This window comes from Setaria italica, chromosome I, assembly GCF_000263155.2.
Source record: "Setaria italica strain Yugu1 chromosome I, Setaria_italica_v2.0, whole genome shotgun sequence".
Lineage (NCBI taxonomy): Eukaryota > Viridiplantae > Streptophyta > Magnoliopsida > Poales > Poaceae > Setaria > Setaria italica.
The window spans coordinates 7987582-8007795 of record NC_028450.1 but is presented as its reverse complement, the minus strand read 5'-3'; the positions used below and the strand labels follow the sequence as shown (position 1 = coordinate 8007795).

At 42.2% G+C, this 20214-nt stretch overlaps 2 protein-coding genes across 2 annotated transcripts; both read right to left on the bottom strand.

The window, feature by feature from the left end:
- Nucleotides 1–5984: 5984 nt before the first annotated feature.
- On the bottom strand, nucleotides 5985–14498 carry LOC101784886 (L-arabinokinase). Its single transcript, XM_004951862.3, has 28 exons — nucleotides 14172–14498; nucleotides 13899–14075; nucleotides 13695–13778; nucleotides 13508–13584; nucleotides 13190–13256; nucleotides 12809–12866; nucleotides 12657–12724; nucleotides 12503–12565; nucleotides 11969–12022; nucleotides 11781–11883; nucleotides 11571–11680; nucleotides 11340–11459; nucleotides 10950–11006; nucleotides 10474–10637; nucleotides 10217–10376; nucleotides 9884–9967; nucleotides 9244–9366; nucleotides 8935–9065; nucleotides 8777–8858; nucleotides 8398–8485; nucleotides 8170–8213; nucleotides 7986–8081; nucleotides 7811–7887; nucleotides 7493–7708; nucleotides 7247–7412; nucleotides 6811–6882; nucleotides 6443–6646; nucleotides 5985–6289 (listed from the first exon to the last, which is right to left on the bottom strand). Exons 1-28 carry the CDS (start codon nucleotides 14283–14285, stop codon nucleotides 6179–6181), a joined length of 2970 nt encoding a protein of 989 aa, XP_004951919.1. The 5' UTR covers nucleotides 14286–14498; the 3' UTR covers nucleotides 5985–6178.
- Nucleotides 14499–15996: 1498 nt separating this feature from the next.
- Nucleotides 15997–18849, bottom strand: LOC101784483. Its single transcript, XM_004951861.3, has 3 exons — nucleotides 18483–18849; nucleotides 17185–17425; nucleotides 15997–16591 (listed from the first exon to the last, which is right to left on the bottom strand). The coding sequence occupies exons 1-3, from the start codon at nucleotides 18579–18581 to the stop codon at nucleotides 16275–16277; spliced, it is 657 nt and encodes a 218-aa protein (XP_004951918.1). The 5' UTR covers nucleotides 18582–18849; the 3' UTR covers nucleotides 15997–16274.
- Between the last annotated feature and the right edge of the window lie 1365 nt (nucleotides 18850–20214).

Genomic DNA, 20214 nt, shown 5'->3' with positions numbered 1-20214 from the left:
CGCCAAGCAGCAGCAACGTCCCTGCTGTCGGGATAGATCCATAGTACCCGCAAGGAAGGAAGAAGACAGCTCCTACTAGGATTCCTTTGTAATCTTACTAGGACTTATATCCCTGTAAATCCTACTAGGACTCCTTGAAACCAAACTAGTAATCCCACCCCTGGAGTATAAAAGGAGGGTAGGGGTACCTAGACCGGCACATAGAGAACCACAACAGAGGACCAAATCCTCAACACCAAACACCACTCAAGCGAAGGACGCAATATATAACACCCAAAATAGGACGTTGGGTATTACGCTACTCTGGTGGCCCGAACCTGTATAAATATGTGTCTTGTGTGCTTGCTTTTACCTTCGAGTTCCAGATCTGGCGATCCCCTACCAACCAATCTACTACCTCGGGATACCCCTCGGTAGGTTGCTGAGTATAAAACACCGACATCCACTTATGTAATATGTTTTTGTAAATAATCTACGTTTAATACTCCTAATTAGTATCTAAACATTCGATGTGACACGTGCTAAAAATAAGCAAAGGGAACAAACGCCCCCTAAGGGCGTCTCCAACAAGGAGGTGTTGAGTTAGTGAAATTAATATTTTAAGCAGGGTGAAAATATTACAACTAACTTTTGGTGAAGAGCTAGGCTCGCACATCTCCCGATACTCTCCTCTCTCACTGCATGAGTCTCGGATGTCCTTTTGGGCTAAGCAAGGCAGCCAACGGGAATTCAAACACGTGAGGGTAAACTCCAATTAGTCTTACGTGGAAAACGACTGTTCCTCGATGCCACGCACACGCGTCTCTTTGGTTGAAAAAAAGCTACCAGTAGAATAATCTAATTATGTCACCTAAGTACCTAACCAATTGACCGGAGAAATATGCATTTCCTCCTCCTGTCAAAAAGTTGAAGAAGTTTGGATTAGGACAAACTCGAGTTTTCCTCCATAGGGACGATCCAGAAAGATGAAAGTTAGCGTGGTGTTTTTGCCAATTTTTGTCCCAGCAGTTCCGATCGATGTCACTGTGAGGGCGCAAATGGCAAATGAAGAACAAGATGGAGGGCAAGACGTGCTGGACAGGACCACGGAGTAGAGGAGGGGATGAGTAGAGAGGTCATTTCTCTCTCGTTGCCATGTCAGAAGTGGGCCACACAAAATAGGTAAAATCCACCTTGAAGATCAGATGGTGGCGCTAAGTTAATTGACCTGCTAATGACACGATGATGCAGTACAGAGCCTGTCCTGGAAGAGGAACACAAACTTGCACAGACACAGTCACCAGTGTTACACTTTGGATGGGATGGGACCCCCTGTGGATTTGGCTTGTCCCTTGACACCGAGACAGCTACCTGGCAAATTCAGAGTGAAACAAGCTACCTGGCAATCCAGTGTGTCACGGAGAGCAGCAGCGGCAGCCAACGAACGCCAGACGTGTGGCGCAGAAAGCTCGAGTGGTGCTGCCTAGTTTGAGACGCAGCAGTAAAATCATTTTCACCATGGTTGGAACATATGTCATGAACTGAAAAGCTACTTTACTTTAAATATTTCCAAATTGTAGATTGTATTGGGTGCATAATTTTTGTTATCCACCTAGTCTATATCTAGATGCACACTCCATCCCATGAAAAGTGCAATTCTAGTTTTTCTATGACAGATCAGTGATGCCTCATTTGTTGGGCACGTGCAGTAAGTTTTGGCATGCAAATCAGATCTGAACACTTAATTAGTAGTTAGATATATTTTTTAGGATTAATAAAGTAGTTAATCTCCGGTCAACAAAATGTCTGAAAGAAAAAAAAGGAAAACTACCCTATATAGTCTCCAGGTTCCATTAATCGTTATGCTTTACTACTCCTCACATCTCTATGTACATGTTCTTTCTTTGATGCTGCCAGTATTCAGAAAGATGCCAATTCTAGATGCAATGGCAAATGGCAATAGCCAATAGGATAGGACCCTCTTCATCCCCATGACCCGACACATCTCATGCACATAAAGGTCCATGATTTTTTTCACTCTTCAATTTTACACTTGCTTTCCGCAGCATATATACCAACTTTTACCGGTCGGGACACTTGTCACGCCTCTACGGCTAGTATGATATGGTTTCTGCCTCCTTTCGGTAGTAAAAAGTGAGAGTGGCAAAACTGCAATACTATCTCCATCATGAAATGCTAGTGATCCTAAGCTTGTTCTAAGTCCAATTATTTTAAATTTAACTAAGTTTATTAAGAAAGCTATTAAAATCTACCGTATCAAAGAAGTAAATTATAAAACAATATTCATAATCACTAGACGAAACGACACTTTTCCCCATTGCTATTTCACATGTGGCCAACGGTGCATAACTGCCAAAAATTCCAGACCATGGAAAATTTCCAATACAAATTCCGTGATATGATATATATTGGTGGCCATTCAATTACCACCCTTGGTAAAAAAAAAGAGGAGTTGTGTCCAGTAGTGAATAGATCTAACAATGCTCATTTGATATTATAAATATCATTATTCTTTTCAATAAATTTGATCAAATTTAGAATAGTTTAACTTGGAATAAATTCATAATCCATTATATTTCAGGACAGAGGTGCCAACAACTCGAACAATTTCTTATTTGCCAATTGTAAATTGCTGTGTGCTATTTTTCTATCGACGTGGTAATGATAAGGAGCCCATCCATGTCACTTGACAATGTCAATCAAATAATTAAAGAATCTTGCAAAAATCGCAATGACTGCCCAGGTACTTTCAAAAGTGTCTACAAATCTTGCTACCACCGGGCAGCTAGCAGCTCCAATCTGCCGACACGATCATGGAGCCGGCAGAAACACAGTGCGTAAACAAGGATGACCCCCATCCTTATCTCCCCCCCCCCCCCCCCCCCCCCCCAGCAGCTGGTGATCGATCGATAACCAGTCAGTCGCCACTGCAGTCAAGTCACCGATAGCTGCCACAGCTTAGCATACGAACAGTGCAGGGCACACAGTTCCTGCTCATGAGGTGGACTCGTGTGACTGCTGGAGCATCCCAGCTTGCTCACAAGTGACAGCACGCTTGCTGCTCGATCACCAAAAGAAGTTCTACTCCTCCTACCACACACAAGAATTCATGTCATGTCAGAAGGTGTTATCGGAGCTGTGGTGAGGCTCTGCATCCGTGCCGACACATGTCTGTGATGGTAATATCTGAAGAACATGTTCCTGGAGCTGGATGATTCGTCACTGCACTGCACTGCACTACCATGATCTGTAGAGCACGCGTGTTGCAGATGACCAGGATCTTATCATGTCGATCTTGTGACCCCCTAGCTGAAAGGATCTGGCCATTTGCATCGGGTGATAACCACACAAGTAATCTTCAGTTGTTTTCTTTAATTTTTCTCCATGTAAGTATATTGGTTGTTTGTGAAGGAAAGGAAGAAGAATTCTTTGTGGAGGAAGATTAGTGAGGTCGTAACAGCTAGCGGCAAAGCATATCTCTTTAGCAGGAGTGGTGTCATCTCATGCTTGCCATTACAACTACACTAGCCTCAAAGGGGGCTTTATTCTCCTTCACTTCACCAGGATATGATCTAAGCTTCTTTGCCCCCATCTATAACAGGATTGACTTTGCGCATATATCCTCATTGGATGGCACCGAATGTATCGACAAACCGGGAAAATCTACACGATTTTAAGATAAAATTAGTACTAAGCGACCAAGAGAACAGCTCAGATCAGAAAGAGAGAAAAAACCTACTGGTTAACATTGAAACAGATGTTCTGGAAATCAATCACAGTGGAATATATTCCAGAATTTTGATAGCAAGCCCAAGTGCATGCATATGGTTAGGGTACAGAAGTGGCACTGGCTACCTAATGTGTTTTTTCTTTGGTGGCTTCAGTAACCTAACCAGATGAGTGAGTTATGTCCAGCTTACGATGGTCTAGCTTCAAGCTTCAGAGACCCTGGCTTCCATTGGTTTGGCAGGTTTCTTGAGATGGACACTACATTGGGAAGGATGGCCCAGGTCCAATTAAGACCTGGCCCAGCCAATCACCAGATGCTGAAGGGCAGGAACAGTGAGTGAGCATAGTGGGGTCCCATTGGGCCTGGTCTTTGGTAGTGGTTGAGCCTAACAGTTTTGGTCAATCTGGACCCTGCAAGAGCTATTGCCTTCCCCAGCCTTTTTGGTGGGGCCTGAAAGATTATGGTATACTGTTCTCTGAAAGAGCAATTCAATCGGAAAAAAAGTTATATTTTCCATTTTATAAAATTATAGAAAGAAGATAATGCAGTGCCGCAACATAAGAACAATTCGATGACTTATTTTCCCATGCTACAAGTAATCTAACAGTTATATTGCATCTACAAGAGCACTTCAATTTGTGGTATATATTAAGTTATGCCAGCAGCGATTCCTTGTAACAGCCTCCAACTGCTACCTAATCAAGTGATCAACTGCTGACCTTCTTATGATCTTATCCACGATCACTCGGGCTCATCAAATCACACAGCTGCTGCCTGCCACCGTGAAAGGATTGGTGCCTGACGCGTCTCCCTGCATCTCTCAGATCTTTCCCGGCCTGCCGACTTGTCATCTAGGACTGTGTGCGGTTGCTGTTGCGATGCCTGTTTGTTTTGCATGATTCCATCCGCTCTGATGCCCGCTGGATCACAAGCTAACAGTTGGAGTCGGTGGCGGGCTACTGCATATCCATCAGAACAGGAATGGCCGTGTTGGGGTTGCAGCGCACCATTCCGTGGCCACGAAAGGCTCACGTCTAGTCTCTTTCTCGAGCAATGCACTATTTTGAGTAGCTTATCTCTCGAGGTGTAAAATCCTCTTGTTGCTTGTAGATTCTGGTATCAGGAATTGAAGTGCCTTGCTGACAGTGCAGCCTCAGGGTAACTACCTGATCAAATACCAGAATCTCAAACAATAAAAGATGCACAAGCTGGTTTCTTTTTCTTTTTTAGATTGGAAAAGCATTTGATTAAACCACAAGTTTACTACGCACTCTCAAAGCGCAGAAAAAGGCTTCCGAGGGGCCAGCTGGGCTGGAGTGTCTACTTGATAGGTTGGGCCGACGGGTTGGCCCTTGGCCCAGGAAACGCACTTCTTTCTCCTTTTTTCCCGCCCACGGCCTACTTGCTTATTCTAGAATCTTCTAATCTCTTCTAGACTTCTATCCTTGTACCGTGGATACTTGTGAGTGACTGGGATATGGATGCCTGTGACACTGGTGGGACAGGGCGAGGTTACTGTCCGTGCTTCGGCGAGCTTCCAGCGCCCTGCCCGAATCCGTGGTGCGGCAAGGTGTAGAGACGGACGGAGACGGTGGAGGCCTGGTTTTTGTAGCCGGGCGTGCGGATACTGCAACGTTTATTGCGAAGATCTAACCATCGACTAGCACAAGCGAAGCGATAGCACACACCCAGCAGTCAGCTCAATCACACTTACTAGTTAACACTTAGAGCATCTTCAATGGTCTATCTATTTTTGACTCTCCATTTAATTTTCTATTTGAGTTGGCAAAAAAATTTCTCTCCATATTAACTTTCTTTGGCTCCCCACGCCCGCACCGCCGCCGTCGCGGTCCTCCAGGCTCTGCGCGCGCCACCGCCTCTCCAACTCCGCACCGCCGCCCTCCAGCCCCTGCGCTCATGCCCACACCGCCTCTACCTCTTCTCAGGCTCCCCACGCCCGCCGCCGCAGCGGGATGGCAAGTCCATGAGCCCCACACTTGGCAAGCCAGTTTGGCGAGCTGGATTGGCTTGCCAAGTTTGGCAAGCGGGAGGATCAATTTAGCTAGTCGAATGGGATAGCAATTGAGATAGTAAAGTCTGTTGGACGGTGATTTTGATGTTGAGTTGCTAAAAGGCGTCACGGACCCGGCGCATCCTTCGGTGCACCAGCATCAGCTCTCCGCCATGGTCCACCAGGCGCGCCGTGTCCAGCAGCACCCGACCTTTGCCATGGGCCGTCGCCGCCAGTTGCCAGTTGAGCCACCGAATCACATTTTTGATCATGGTACAACAACAGATCCAAATATTATTGGCAGTGCTACATCCTCGTCTTAATTTGTTCAATTATTAACATGCTGTTCGTGGTGCCATCAGTAAGAACGTGTCCTTGACGAATGAATGCTGTGGCACAACCTATTCTACAGCCGAATCCTTCCTTCACCTAGACGGTTACGCGGATCGGCGTCGAATCTTGAGGTACCCAAACTTGCCGGCGCCTGGAGACGAGCCCTCGAAGACGATCGGTAGGTACCCTGTAGCCGCCTTGTATCTCCTCTGAATCTGAAAAGGGGCCAACAGGTTTCCATATACGTTAGCACACCGACCATGGGAGGATGCATGTGAGAGCTTTCTATTCTACTATGATTGTGATCAAACGTGCAAGTAGGTCATGCATCACGCATGCAGTACTGCACAAGTCGATTGGAAACGCACCTCGAATATCTCTTCGCTGCTTTTCAGGCAGTTCTTCCCGATCACACAAACCGAGCCGCCGGACCCTCCGCCGGTGATCTTTGCGCCGAATAGGCTAGGGCCTCCAGCTCGCGAGGTCTTCCTGTGCTGGATTTCTTGCACAAGATTGACTAGCCTGTCCGTGCCGTCAGAGCCAAGCCCGCAAGCATTGTAGCTGTAGTGGCACTGCCATCGAAGAGAATGCCAAAGTGTCAGCAATATGCCACAATTAACAGGTTTTACATTTATTTGATCAGTGAGTTTTCTTTATAGTTTGTTCGAAGAAATATCCGTTGCAGTATACAGGTATAGATATGCATGAAAAAAAGGACAACGTTAAAAGTTTATACCTGGTACATTAGTTCTCCAAGGGCTGAAAGTTGCCCGTCTGTTTTAGCTGCTGTTAACAATGCTTTGAAGGCCTACACGCCAGAAGCGTAAAACATCTCAGAGATAGAATTAGAAGGGAAGGATCTTATCAGACAGGCCCTATTTGATTTAAGAAAAAAACGAGGTTAGTTCAAGCAAGTTCCCATAGAATGTCATGACCATCAAGGTTTATCTAAGCAAGTCCTGCAAACTTCAGATAAGATGGAAGTAGCTATATACTGGATGAAAGACGATAGACTTTCTAACTGCTGCTAATTTCTGAACTTCAAAAAACAAAGTTACCAAAGTTTTTTTTAATGGATGTTTAAAATTTTAGATTATTGAGGACATGATGGCCACAAAGAAACCAATTTATGAATAGAGAAATAGCCAAAATGGTGTTTCAAGGCGTCAGACCTCAACTCGGAAATTCTCATATATTGGATGTCTTGTAGGAGCCTTCACACAGTAAGACCGTTTCGGGTCAACTTTTGTTATCGCGTCATTATGATCTCCATACTTCTCCAAAAATGCATCTCCAGTTATCACCTCTGGAATGTCTTTCGCGTAAACACCTTCATATCTGAAGCAAAAGTATAACCATAAGAAACTGTAGAACGTGAAACAAGCCAGTGTTCTGTCAATTTCAATAAGGTGAGAGACCTATGAGGCGGTAAATTGCATAAATACTCCATTGATGCTTCAGATTTCAGAAGATCTACACCATGTTCTTCATATTCTTCAGGATTTGAGTCGCCTGATTGCATAGGTACACTGGAGGACAACGATTCTGAAAGTATGTCAGATGCAGCACACTTGATCATCTTGCGGCCCATGTAAGTGCCTACTCTTACAGAACCGTAATCAGTCCCACCAACACTGCAAAATTCAAGGGCAGTAAAATTAGCTCCAGCCAATCCAAGCAGGTATATGATTGAACAGATTATTCCAAACACAAAGCTCAATCAGGAATGTATCCACCTATGCCGTATCCCAGAGTCGAGACCCCAAAATCGTATATGAGTTGGAATGTTAACCAGCTCCTTCACTTCTGCAGGCTGCAGCGAGATTTTGACAAATTAAATACAAAGGTAGCATAGAGATGAACTGTAGGAATGATCGGATCTAGAAGCTACTGGAGCAGATAAATACTAACCTGGCAAACCATCGCAAGCAGTTTGTTAGCTTCTCCACAAGCAGATGCCATTTGGTCCATTACCCCGCAAGGAGCTCCAACAACACGATTCTCAACCTGCATAATTTTTCACCAATGAACAACTCACACTCCCTTGAGAATAGATTAAGTGATGAACGTAACAAAGTTGGACAGAGTACTGTACCTTTTGACACAGTAAAGCAAGATCTCTTGGAGCAATGTTCAAACCTACAGGCAAGAATAGCATGTGACCTAATGCTGTTTTGCATGTCTAAACGTAAGCTAAAACATCAAGCGAATTATTCCTGAAGAGCACGAAAATGTATTCTTTTTTTACAGAATTAGCTACTGTAGCTTCTTCTTTTTTTCAATGTAGCAAATATTGCTAAAGAACTGCTCTTGATATACTAACCATAGGCAGCAGCGATAGCAGACATAGAAGCAACCTCCACTGATGCAGAAGAGGAGACACCTTTGCCTTCAGGGACAGATGAAGAAACCTAAGGATTCAAAACAAAAATAAAACCGGTGACTTATACAAATGTTACAGTTACAAGTGCGTAATAAACAGGTGAGAACTAGACTGGTTAACTAGGCGTCATAAGAATAAAATGTGAATGCCAAGATGTTTGATGACTAATCAATCCGAAAACATTAACCTGTACAGACTAATTCTTACAAGCATACCTGATATATCCCAATATGAGAAAAGTAACAAATAGATGCAATTTTGTATATTATGAATTGTGATTGCATTCCAATAACAGGAAAAAGAAAGGGTCAATACTGACCAGAATGCTCATGCTGTCTGTGAAGCGCACCCCTAGCTCAGTCATCAACACAAAAATAGTTCCAGCAACATAGGCAGCCCATCTGAGATGGAAAAGTTTTGTTCAACATCAATACACATGAAAAATTGTTGATTATAGAGGAAAATAAAATATCTTACTTCTGGGATGGGTCCAGAGAAAAATATTCTTTGGCTTTATCATAGGATATTGGTTTGTCACCATCCATAAAATCAGACAGATCCATGTCGAAGGTTGGTGCGCGGTTACTTAATTCAGAACCAAATGATACCTGTGCAAACATTTTTAGAAAGAAGAGCCAGTTGCAGACACGTATTAGGCGCTGTAGTAAACGTGTGGGTATTAGCTCCACAGCGAATTATGAAATAAACAAAAAATGAAAATATTTTAAGAATGCAAGATTTTGTTCAAAAAGGTAAGGAGACAGAAGTTTAAGGATTATGACATACGATTTGTAACACTGGTACTGCTCCTCCATTTGCAAGTTGTCTAGCCTGTGTATGCTTCCATTGCTTCTGCTTGGTAGGGTCGCTTCTCTGAACAGCAACATGACATGCCTCTCGGATGGGCATCTACATATCAATTACACATCCCAAAAAAAGAATAGCCATATTACTTCAGAAGGCTACTGCAGCAGAACTCCATGCTACTACAATTCTAGCTACTAGGTAACTATAATTTAGAGAGTATCATCTGCAATGACCAATTCGTTCTTCTTGAGAAAAAGTAGATCTGAACTAATCCTCCAAACGAAAGTGGAATATCTGGAACTGTCTCAGGTAAAGAAATCTCAATAATAAATTATTCATCCATCTATATCTATAAATAAATAAATGAGAAGACTACGTTTCCAGCATGTCACATTGAGCCTATGCGAAGTGTTATGTGGAGAACAAAGGTAATGACATGAAAAGGTTAGGAGGACACAGAAGGAAAATTTGATAAATATTGAAAAAATAATAATTTTTACTATACTTGTAATAACTAAAACAAAAGGGGAAGGAATATAAAACATGCTTTGCACCTGTATCTGACATTTTATTACTAATCTATGAAACAAATAGCACTTGCTTTGGCAGTCAAACTAACCTGCAATACAAGACTTCCAGAATAATCTGCAATGCCACCCATGACATCTAATCGCCCAGGTGCTCTTGCAACATATATTTCCTCCTATAACAGAAGAAAATCAGTTAACTTGACGTGGCATAGGAATCTTGTTCTTAATTCAATATTGCACAGGAGTGTTGCTGAACGATATTCTTTCCATAACATATTCACAGAATTTTTTCAAACAAAATGAAGGGTGCTCCATCAAACTTGGCTGTAACTTTATGCATTCTTCCATTCTAGTATAGAGAAGAATGAGAGGCGCGCACACTAACGGGATTCACAACTCCAGACTTTTTAGACACTGAGTACCTCCCAGTCAAAGAGAACAGAAGCAGCAGCCCTCTCTCGAGTTTGCTTCTCAGGGCTTCTTGGGTCATTTCCAGCAAGTCCTGATAAACTCTTCAAAAAGGACATGGTATCAGTTAAGCCTTGCATATCACCATGGAGTATCTCAAAGTCTTCGAACGATCTGAAAAGGATGACGAACATATTTGTATCAGAACACAACAAAGTGCACTCTTGGAGAAACTGCAGTGTATAAAGGGGAACAAAAGGTAAAATCTTACGACTCTGCACTTCCATTCATATCATAAGATGTGGGTGCTGGACGGACACCGGTTTCTTTCTCAGAGAGAGAATACCAGTCAGGAATTCCTACATCTCTCCCAGGAGCCCTTTGCAGTTGATATCCAAGCACAATGGCATCACGCAACCGTCTTGCTCCACTCAACTACAGTTGTTATAGCAAGTTGATTGAACAAAAAATAGTCATTTAAATTAACTGTTCTTAAGTAATAAACACAAATACATCATATGAAAAAAAATCCACAAACAACATTAATCACATGGAAAAATTTTCCTATACAAAAACAAGAAGTATTAGCAAACAAAAGAAAATATTTATTTGACAGAAAAGACAACTATAACCCTGTACTAATAACAACAGAATTCAGAAGGGATGCTTCATCAGAACATTCAGAGGTTCAACATAAAGAGTAAACTTTGACTCGACAATTTAAATATAACGTGTACATTAACTCACCTTTCCAGAAATATACTTCTTCCCAACAGCAGTATCTTGGAGGATATGTGCAGCCACCTGAATGACCAAAATTAGCTTGCCTACTAAGTATTGCAAATGCAATCTAAACAACTAGTGAATCACATACACATTCTATCTATTTGGTTTAAGGAAAACAGATGCTGGATATTAAGTTGCTGCTTCCTGACCTATTGGAAGAACTAATTATGCTGCAATTTAAATGCTTCTAAATATTTGGTCCTTAAAGATAACAAACAAATTCAAATTATTCCGTAAAATTAGAAGCAAAACATGATCGCTAGATTTACTTGTCAAATATAATATTCAAAATATTGTATCTAAGAATAGATAGGGATTCGTGTTTGAGAAAAAAGAATAGATAGGGATTACCTCACCACCGTTTATGGGACCACCATAGCAGGGTTGAAGTGTGATAGCACGCAGAAGATAAGGTTTCCAGTGCCCAGTAAGTAGATCCCTCCGTATCATCTCAATGCCACATTGATAATGCTGTTTGCGATAGAACAGAAGAGAACACAACAGAACCTCAGGCAGGGTACTTGAATGACAGCAAAAACTTTAGATTAGTTTTAACATAGGTAGGGCCTAAGATGTTTCAACCTCAAGCATATTCCGCAAAAATGGTTCTTCATTGAAATAATCTCTTCGAACAAATACAAATGGCAGCTTGTAAGCCAAAGCCTCACTCACGGTGCCATATCCAATTTTCCCTACATTGGAACAGGCAGAATTTTGTATGTGTCAAGCAGGGGGTTAAAAACCCAATAAAATAAATAACCTTAAAATCAAAGGAAATAAGAATTTAATTACCAAGCATGCAGTCAGATGCCGCCATCAAATCAGGTGTGTAGGCATCCTTTGCAAGCTTAATGAAATTTGGAGGAAGCTCTTGAGTTTCAGATGCACCACATACCTTTCAGAATATATAAAATGTTAGTCACCTGGGTTGATCAGGCATTAATGAGCAAGTGATAATGTTGCAATCGGATAAAACATACCAAACAGAGCCATCCGTCAGGCAACCACTCTTTCTTCAGTTCCCATCCAGCAGGCTGGATAAGAAAATAGCAAAATCACAATGTTATTATAATCACAGCTGTCCTCATGAGAATAATTATATATCAATAGAAGACTGAAGTTTGAAAATAACTTTGATATAGTAACAAAATTAGGACCAAGGAAAGTAATAAACCAAGAAAAGCAACCTATAATACGAAAGAGCTTAAGCCATAAACTTGAAAAATAAGAAACTGTGAGAAGAACGTAAATGCTATGGATCAAGTAATCTATATGTGTTACAAGACAAAATGATCGAGTTAACCACAAAACAAAGTAACAAACCAAGAAAAGCCAAAACAAACAACACTTACAAATGCTAAAGAGCTAAAGTTACATTAATTTTAAACGATAAGAAATTGTGTGAACAAAATAACTGACTAGGTGCATATCAGAAAGCAAAAACAGATTGGCTCAAAATCTGACGGATTTCGTTGCAAAAATTCTGTCAACAGATAAATAATATCCTCACTCACCTGTCCTCCGAAGTTGAAAATGACCACCTTAACATCATCTGCAATTCCTAGTTCCTTTCTCACCTGATGATGCATGAAAATTTAAGGAACTAACTTAGAAAGCAATAAGTGGGTTGAATTTGTAGGTTAGCACTCTCCAGCAGGATATACAAACCTCGGATCTAGATTTGTGCAATCTTCTGACCACAAGAGGAACATCAATGACATCACGGAAAGCAGGCACTGCAGAAAACAGAATTGTGAACTTGTTCATGAAACTGCACACCTAGACCATTACTAAACAATTATTCAGAATTAGTGACGTACTAGGGCAATATCCGGGGAGTCGGAGCAAGAATTCACAATGGGAGTAATCCTCTGCTATCTACAATTGTTGTCAACATGCACATATGGCTGATTAACAGACTGCATGATTATCAGATCGCATATAAATGCAGAGAGCAGATGCTAAACAAGAACTATGTAAAATTCTTCTTCCAAGAAAATTGTCTGACAAATGGCTGATGGAATTTAGCAGGATTAATCAGTACTAGCCAGCAATCAATGGTTGATTACTGACATATCCAAGTTTTTTAAGCTTAGACCTACAGTTTAGCATTTTTTTTTTGCTGCTTTAGCCCCGCCAACCCATCTTTCTGTAAGTAAGTGTCATAAACTTGCCTAGGAAAAGTTAAAGATCTTAGTTACCTGCCACACAATTGAGCGATGGTGATGTCCAGCTGCTACGACATACTCTGCATAAATGAAGTCCCAGCTGCAGAGCAATAAGATATGTCAGGAAATTCAACTTGCATGTGGGGAATCTGTTTAGTAATCAGGATTTTTTTTTCAAGTATAGAGCTATTGAAGTTCAGGCAAGGTAACACCTGTCACCTGACAGAATCCCCAGACACCAACCTCATCAAGTTGAACAAAAAAAAACATAACTGAATCTAATGTTTATCTGTAGAGCTTCATGCTTTTTTTCGCGACACCTGGAACGGAGGAATCAACGGAGCCACTAACCTGAAATTGGTGACGCACACGGATCGAATGCCGGCATCTGCAGCCGCCCTACACGCCACGGGGACAACATCCGAAACCTGCCAGCATTTGCTCAAGTGGGTTCAGTCCTAGTATGCAGTATTCAGAGATGTTCAGAGACAAGTAGCAGCAGCAAACTGTCAGTGATCAACTGATCATGGTACCACACCACTAGGTCGGCCTTGATCGTGTTGAGCCACTCCACTTCGGTCTTGAGGATCGACTCCCGGGGCACCACGGCCGTCTGGTGATACTGCATTCCGCACGCAAACGCCAGCAGGAGAGAAGTCAGCGACTCCGAGGTGGAAGCGTGGCTTCGGCGGAGCAGGAGATAGGAATGAGAATCGGGCCAATCAAAGCCCCCGAACCGAACCTTTTCGAGCGAGGCGAGGCGGTCGACGGTGAGGGCGTCGGCCTGGACGGCGCCGCAGTCGAGCAGGACCTTGCGGATGTGGAGGCAGGGGGAGGTGATCTCGGTGGTGAAGACGAACTCCGGCGCGGCGGTGACCACGTGCACGTCGTGCCCCGCGGCGACGAGGTGCCTCACGACCTGCAGAAGAGGACGCGCCGACGGAATCACGCACAGCCACGGCACGCGCGCCCGCTAGGCGCAGGCGGGGAGGGAGAAACGGGAGCTGGGGCGGACCTCGAGGGCGCGGGTGGCGTGGCCGAAGCCGTGGCCGGTGATGTAGTAGGCGAACACGAGGTGCTGCGGCGGCGCGGTCACCTCGCCGCCGCCGTCGCCGTCCCGAACCCTCATCCTCCGCTCGCTGATCGGGTGATCACTCTCTCTCCCTTTGGAGTTTCGACCGCTGCGACTTGTTCACCTCGAGAGTGGACTCTCTCTCCCTCTCCCTCTCCCTCTCGCTCTCGGGGGTCTCGCTCGTCGTCTGTTTTAAGTCGCCGTCGCGTAGGGGGGTTGGTCATATCCGATTTCGGCGCCGGCTTCGACGCGCCGTGCGCTGCGCCCATTCGCTTCGCTTATCCTCCTGCTGCCCAGCCCAACTGCTGACGCGTCGTTGCAATTTGGGTGCCGTGAGGTGCTGGCATGGGTGTTGCGAGGTCCCTAGAGTTTGGGAGTCTCAAGCAACAAATGATGTAGTAGCAGTGGAGTTGATTTGCCGCCTGAGATTAAGGATACGGCAGAGTTTGGCATTATCTTACCCAAGACCAAGAGCCAGGAATATTGTAATGGGTATGCATATCCAGGTATCCTCCAACCGTGTCTTCCAGACATCGTCACAGAAGTACCCTCTAGTTTTTCTGTTTTACATAAATCACCAGCATCATGCTTAAGTTATAGCATAATCCCTCTGTTCCAAAATATAAGGACGTTTGAGTTTGTATACTAAGTTCAAGTTCGTAGAAAATATTTTCATATTTACCTTTTCAATATGGTAGATATGAATATGGTTTTTACATGAACTTAGTCAAATCTAGCATAGTGTGACTTACGACAAACTTAAATATTTTTTTTCTATAAATTTAGTTAAATTTAGAATGTTTGACTTATGATAAACTTTGCAGAGGACAGATGGAGTAAAGAATGAAACCAAATATTCTTTTTCTACCGTTTTGACCAGTGTATCAGTGCCTAGGCGATAAGAGGACTCAAAATCATGTTTATTAGCTTCGATAATGCTACTCGCGAGAAGAAATGAATAAAGTATATTTATTAGCTTCGTTCCAAAATGTAGGTTGTTTTAGATATATAGATTTTGCTATACTTTCTATATACATATCAAAATTTATATATCTAAAAATATCAAAACGACATATATTTTTGAAATGGAGGAGTACCTAGCGAGAAGGAATGAATACTATGTTGGTATACCTTCAGTGATGCCGGCAAGGTAAGTTAACCTCAATTTCTAGATGATGTTGGAGAAGATTGGGATTGGAGGCGAAACTGGTTTTTGTTGGCAAAGGTGGGTATTATTTTAAGTACTATGTACTAGCACGAGAGTATTCAGCGAGAACTCCATTAACTGAATGGAAAAGCTGAAGGAAGAGGCCTCCATTCAACAATATTACTTTTCACATGCATGTTTGGATACACCCGCTAAAATTTAGCATCTATCACATCGGATATTTGGATACTAATTAGGAGTATTAAACATAGGCTAATTACAAACTAATTGCACAGATGGAGTCTAATTCACGAGACGAATCCATTAAACCTAATTAGTCCATGATTTGACAATATGGTGCTACAGTAACCATTTGCTAATGATGGATTAATTAGCCTTAATAGATTCATCTTACAAATTAGTCCAGGAATTCTGCAATTAGTTTTATAATTAGCTCATATTTAGTCCTCCTAGTTAGGATCCGAACGATCCAACCGCTATCCGAGTATCCCCTTACTTTTCTCGTGAGGATAAGGTCCGGCGACTCAAATTTATATTTTCAGACGTGTTACTTTTCCCATGCAGACGTGTTGCTTTGACCCGATTTCAGACACCCCATAATGCCATAAAAAGCTTTGCTAGATCAGAAAATGATATCAAAAGCTTTAGCTCAGGAGATGCTAAGCCCAACGTGTTACACCAATTAATTAGATGTCAACCTAACAAGGTTCTCCTGTAACAAGTAGTCAACCGACACTAACATTAACCGGGAAGATCAGCATATGCCCTGAAGTATCATGCTACGCATACTCAATTTCATACTCAATTTTCCTACACAGCTCCTGGAAGCCTATTAGAGGATTTCTTAATACACAGTATACAGGGCCTCCCGGTTCTTGTCACCTTGACCACATAACATGGGCTGATGGATTTGGTAATGACGGCGGGGTCATGCAATGTTGCCACTGGTGAACGTTCTCAGCATCGAAACCCCCGGAAGTTGGTTCAGGCGCTTCCTCAAAATCCATAGAAGTTACTTCAGTCTCATCGGCCTCCATAGGCACTTCAAAATTTTGCGTGCTCTCTGGCTCAGCAGCAACCCAGTCAGATCTTACAGGCATTTGTGGTGGTTTCCAAGGAACTAGAGCCAAGCTGTTGCTACGCTCCGGAGATTCGTCCTCCAGCTCATGATAGTTCACTTGATTGAAAGCATGGCCTGAAAAGTAAAAATGGAGAAGAAACTGGTGAGTTGTTATAATTCAGAACATATTAAAGAAATTAAAAGGAAACCAATGAATAAGCTCCGTGAGGAGACAATAGAATCAAACAAAATAGAAGGAAGAAGGTAAACATACGCAAGTACATCGCATTAAAAATCACTGAACAGCAAAGGATGAGGCACAGCTATAACACTAAAAAAAGAAAATCATATAAAGCACACCAGCGGTACCCACCCAAATTGGAACATAAGCATGTGCTGAGTTCCCTAAAACAAATACTCATCTCATGTCCCTAGACCAATCACCAATGGACATCATGCTTCCAAATATTCAACTACTAGCTGCATGGCACAACTAAGTAGAGACTCTTTGCAGCTCTGCTCACTTGCTTAAAGTATTATGAAACAGGTTTGTACATATCATAGATACAAAAAAAACACAGAACATCTAAATAGGCTAGTTCATATATTACACTTACATAATGTTAATACAAGGTCTCGAATTACATTTGACACTAGTAGCAAAGATTCAGGGGAAGGTTAATCTATATATAAGTGATAACTGAGATGGTTGGTCGCAATCTACTTACTCTTTAAACCACGTATCAAGTCTGAACTGACTATGAATGATGAGCTTGAAATGCCAGGGTTATCCACCGGTTTGTATAAAACAAGTGCCATGTCCTCACTAGGCACATGATGTGACGTTACACCTTCCATCATGACTTCTACACTGGGCATGTTAACACCATTGATTTTCTCTCCCAGCATCTGAAATGCCATGGAAGGAGCTGGTGGTTCTTCTTCCATAATAGGTGGGAGCCCAGGATCCTACAAATAATAAGCAACACTTTACTCAGTGAGACATTATAGCTGTAGTAAATATTACGAATAAAGACTTCCAATGAATGCAAACACAAAAAATGACAGAATGCTTAATTATATATACAACAGGATATGCAGAGCACCAACGCAGGACGATCCTTGCTTATCTACATGCAGAAAAAAAAATGCTAACACACATATAATTTTTCCTTCACTTGAAGTCATAAAAAATAAAGCAAGGTGCTACTTTGCTAGATAATAAGACTGTCTCAGCAAATGAATAGTAACGCTCATGGAATTGGTGTGTAGAGATGATGCCATAAAAACACCCTGGGTATCACAGTCAGACAAACCATGCTAGATTTCTACACAAAAGAGGAACTTCAATGAGAACAGTAACAAAATGTGCAACTACCTGCATGTAAACACAAAAGACATTCTCAAGAAATAGGATGGCTTACAAAAAGACTATTGATTCACTGGTTGCATACAGTCTTTGCAGACAACAGAGTTTCATTACCTAACTATTCAGTAGGAAGTTTCTGACAGAGCACATACTGGTGAGTAAACTCATGTTAGTTATCGGAAATAAGAGAACAGTATAGATACTGGACACAGAACTGATAAAACCTCTACTGAATATATTGTGCCAATTGCATGAAGATGCTTTAACCAAATAGCCACTTATACAGCTCATGGACATGACGGTAAGCATAGAGAATCATTATGTGCAGGAACAAACTGTGGCACAATCCTGGGATGGTGCCGATTGCATTAAATTACTACCCGGATCTTGTGACTATCTACCACAACTGGAAGATATATGAAGGCAATTCCATCCAACTTAAAAAAAATAAAACTGTATATTTGTTAACACGCAAATTCTCCCTACAATCAACAAATCTAGCTAGGCGTTCACAAATCATCACTAGTTGGAGAGATGAACTCACAGGCACAGTAGCAGCACAAAATTAGGGCAAAAAGGTACACCACTAAAAACAGACAATAACCGCCTACTCGAAGGGGTAAAAACTTTTTTGCACAAACCAGCACACGGACTCACCAATCTGCGGCTCTTGGCGGCGGGGCCGGAGAGGGAGAAGTCGGAGAGGCCGTCAACCACCTGCTCCAGTTCCTTCCTCTTCCCCGCGAACCCAACCATCGTCTCGTCCACCAGAACACGAGGCCCCGCCAAATCCCGCCGCAGAACCCGCAGATTCCTTGAGAAACCCGCCCGAATCGAGGGCTGGCGGAGCTCCGGAGTGCGGCGGCGGCTCTCCCGCCGTGGCTTGCGAGTGCTGCCCGTGGGGGGGTTCGCTTCGCGCGCCGCGGGAGGGAATCCCTCGGGAGGGTTTTCGCGCTTCCGATTTCGCACGCTCCGCTCGTGTGCGGCGGCTCGGCCTGATTTGGTAAGGATGGTTTGGTTGGTTCGCTCTGGAGGGGTGCTTCCAGAAAAACGCGGTGGCCTCGAGCCTGGTCGCTTACAGGTGGGGTCGGATTACCCCCACTGTTTCCATGGAAACACTTATTTCCATATTTCTATTTATTTACAACTTACTTAAATTTGCCTGTCCACCGTATGTACTCTCTCAAAATGATTTTCTGTCACCTGACTAGGTAATTTATCTATTTATACATTGCTATACCTAATATATTTCACATATGATAAAAGTGGCTAAGGTGATATGCCAAAAATACCTTCGTGTGACGCTTGTGATAGCTATGATAAAAATCATCCTCAAACTAGTGTAGGGTTGTCATCGACAGTGTACCTCGAATATTGAGGTTAGAGATAATAACAAAAATACATGATCCGATAGTAGGTTTAAAGGTATAAATTAAACTTCCTTTTATCAGAATTTAAAGTTGTTAGACGAAATTTAGGGTTCCTACCTAAATTTTATAGGACTATACTTAGTCTTAGTTTTCTAGAGGTTTTATAATATACATATATCATAAATAGAAGTACATAGCTACTAAAAAGATGACATTTAGTAAACCGCTGACAACTTTGAGATAGTAAGAGGTTCTACTATTCAGATGTGCCCTACCTATGTTGGAATAGTGACTCTTCTTTGCAGATTGAGCTCATTGACAATGTCGGATTAGGAGTTGCCTGGTTGAGCAAATTAAACTAGTAAATCGAGAACATCCCTATAAAAGCTGCAATAATACCTAGTTGTATCCACATCAATCTTTGACAAATCAGAACCAAAATAATACCAATGGCGATCCTATATTCATGTTGCTTTCCTAGATCCATTGCTTGCTTGCTTTTTCTCCATTGTTTGCTTGTGTATATCCAATTCTCCATGTATTTTTTATTTTCCACTGCAAATAATAGGCTTGAAGTTCAGAATGATAATAACTTTAGAAAAAAAAGATCCCGTAGCAAAAAGAAAGAAAAGAAAACAATGACAATCCTGTTGCTTTCCTTGCTCCATTGCTTGCTTGCGTATACCCAATAGGCCAATACTCCATGTATTTCCGATTTTCTACTAAAAACAATAGGCTTGAAGTTAAGAATGATATTAACTCTAGCAAAAAATGATCTTAAAATATTATATATTTTTTGGATCCACGTATTTGAATAAGGTAGAATAAATGAACTATATGTTTTTAGAAAATTTGAAAGCTAATACACCTGATTTCACGTATTGTATTAACTTACTGTAATCCCATCCTCTCCATTTATTTTTTTTGGGAAAACACACACTCTCTCTCTCTCTCTCTCATCTTTCTTGAGATGGGCTAAACTGCTAAAGCCCAGATACGAAAAGGAAAATCTAAGAAAG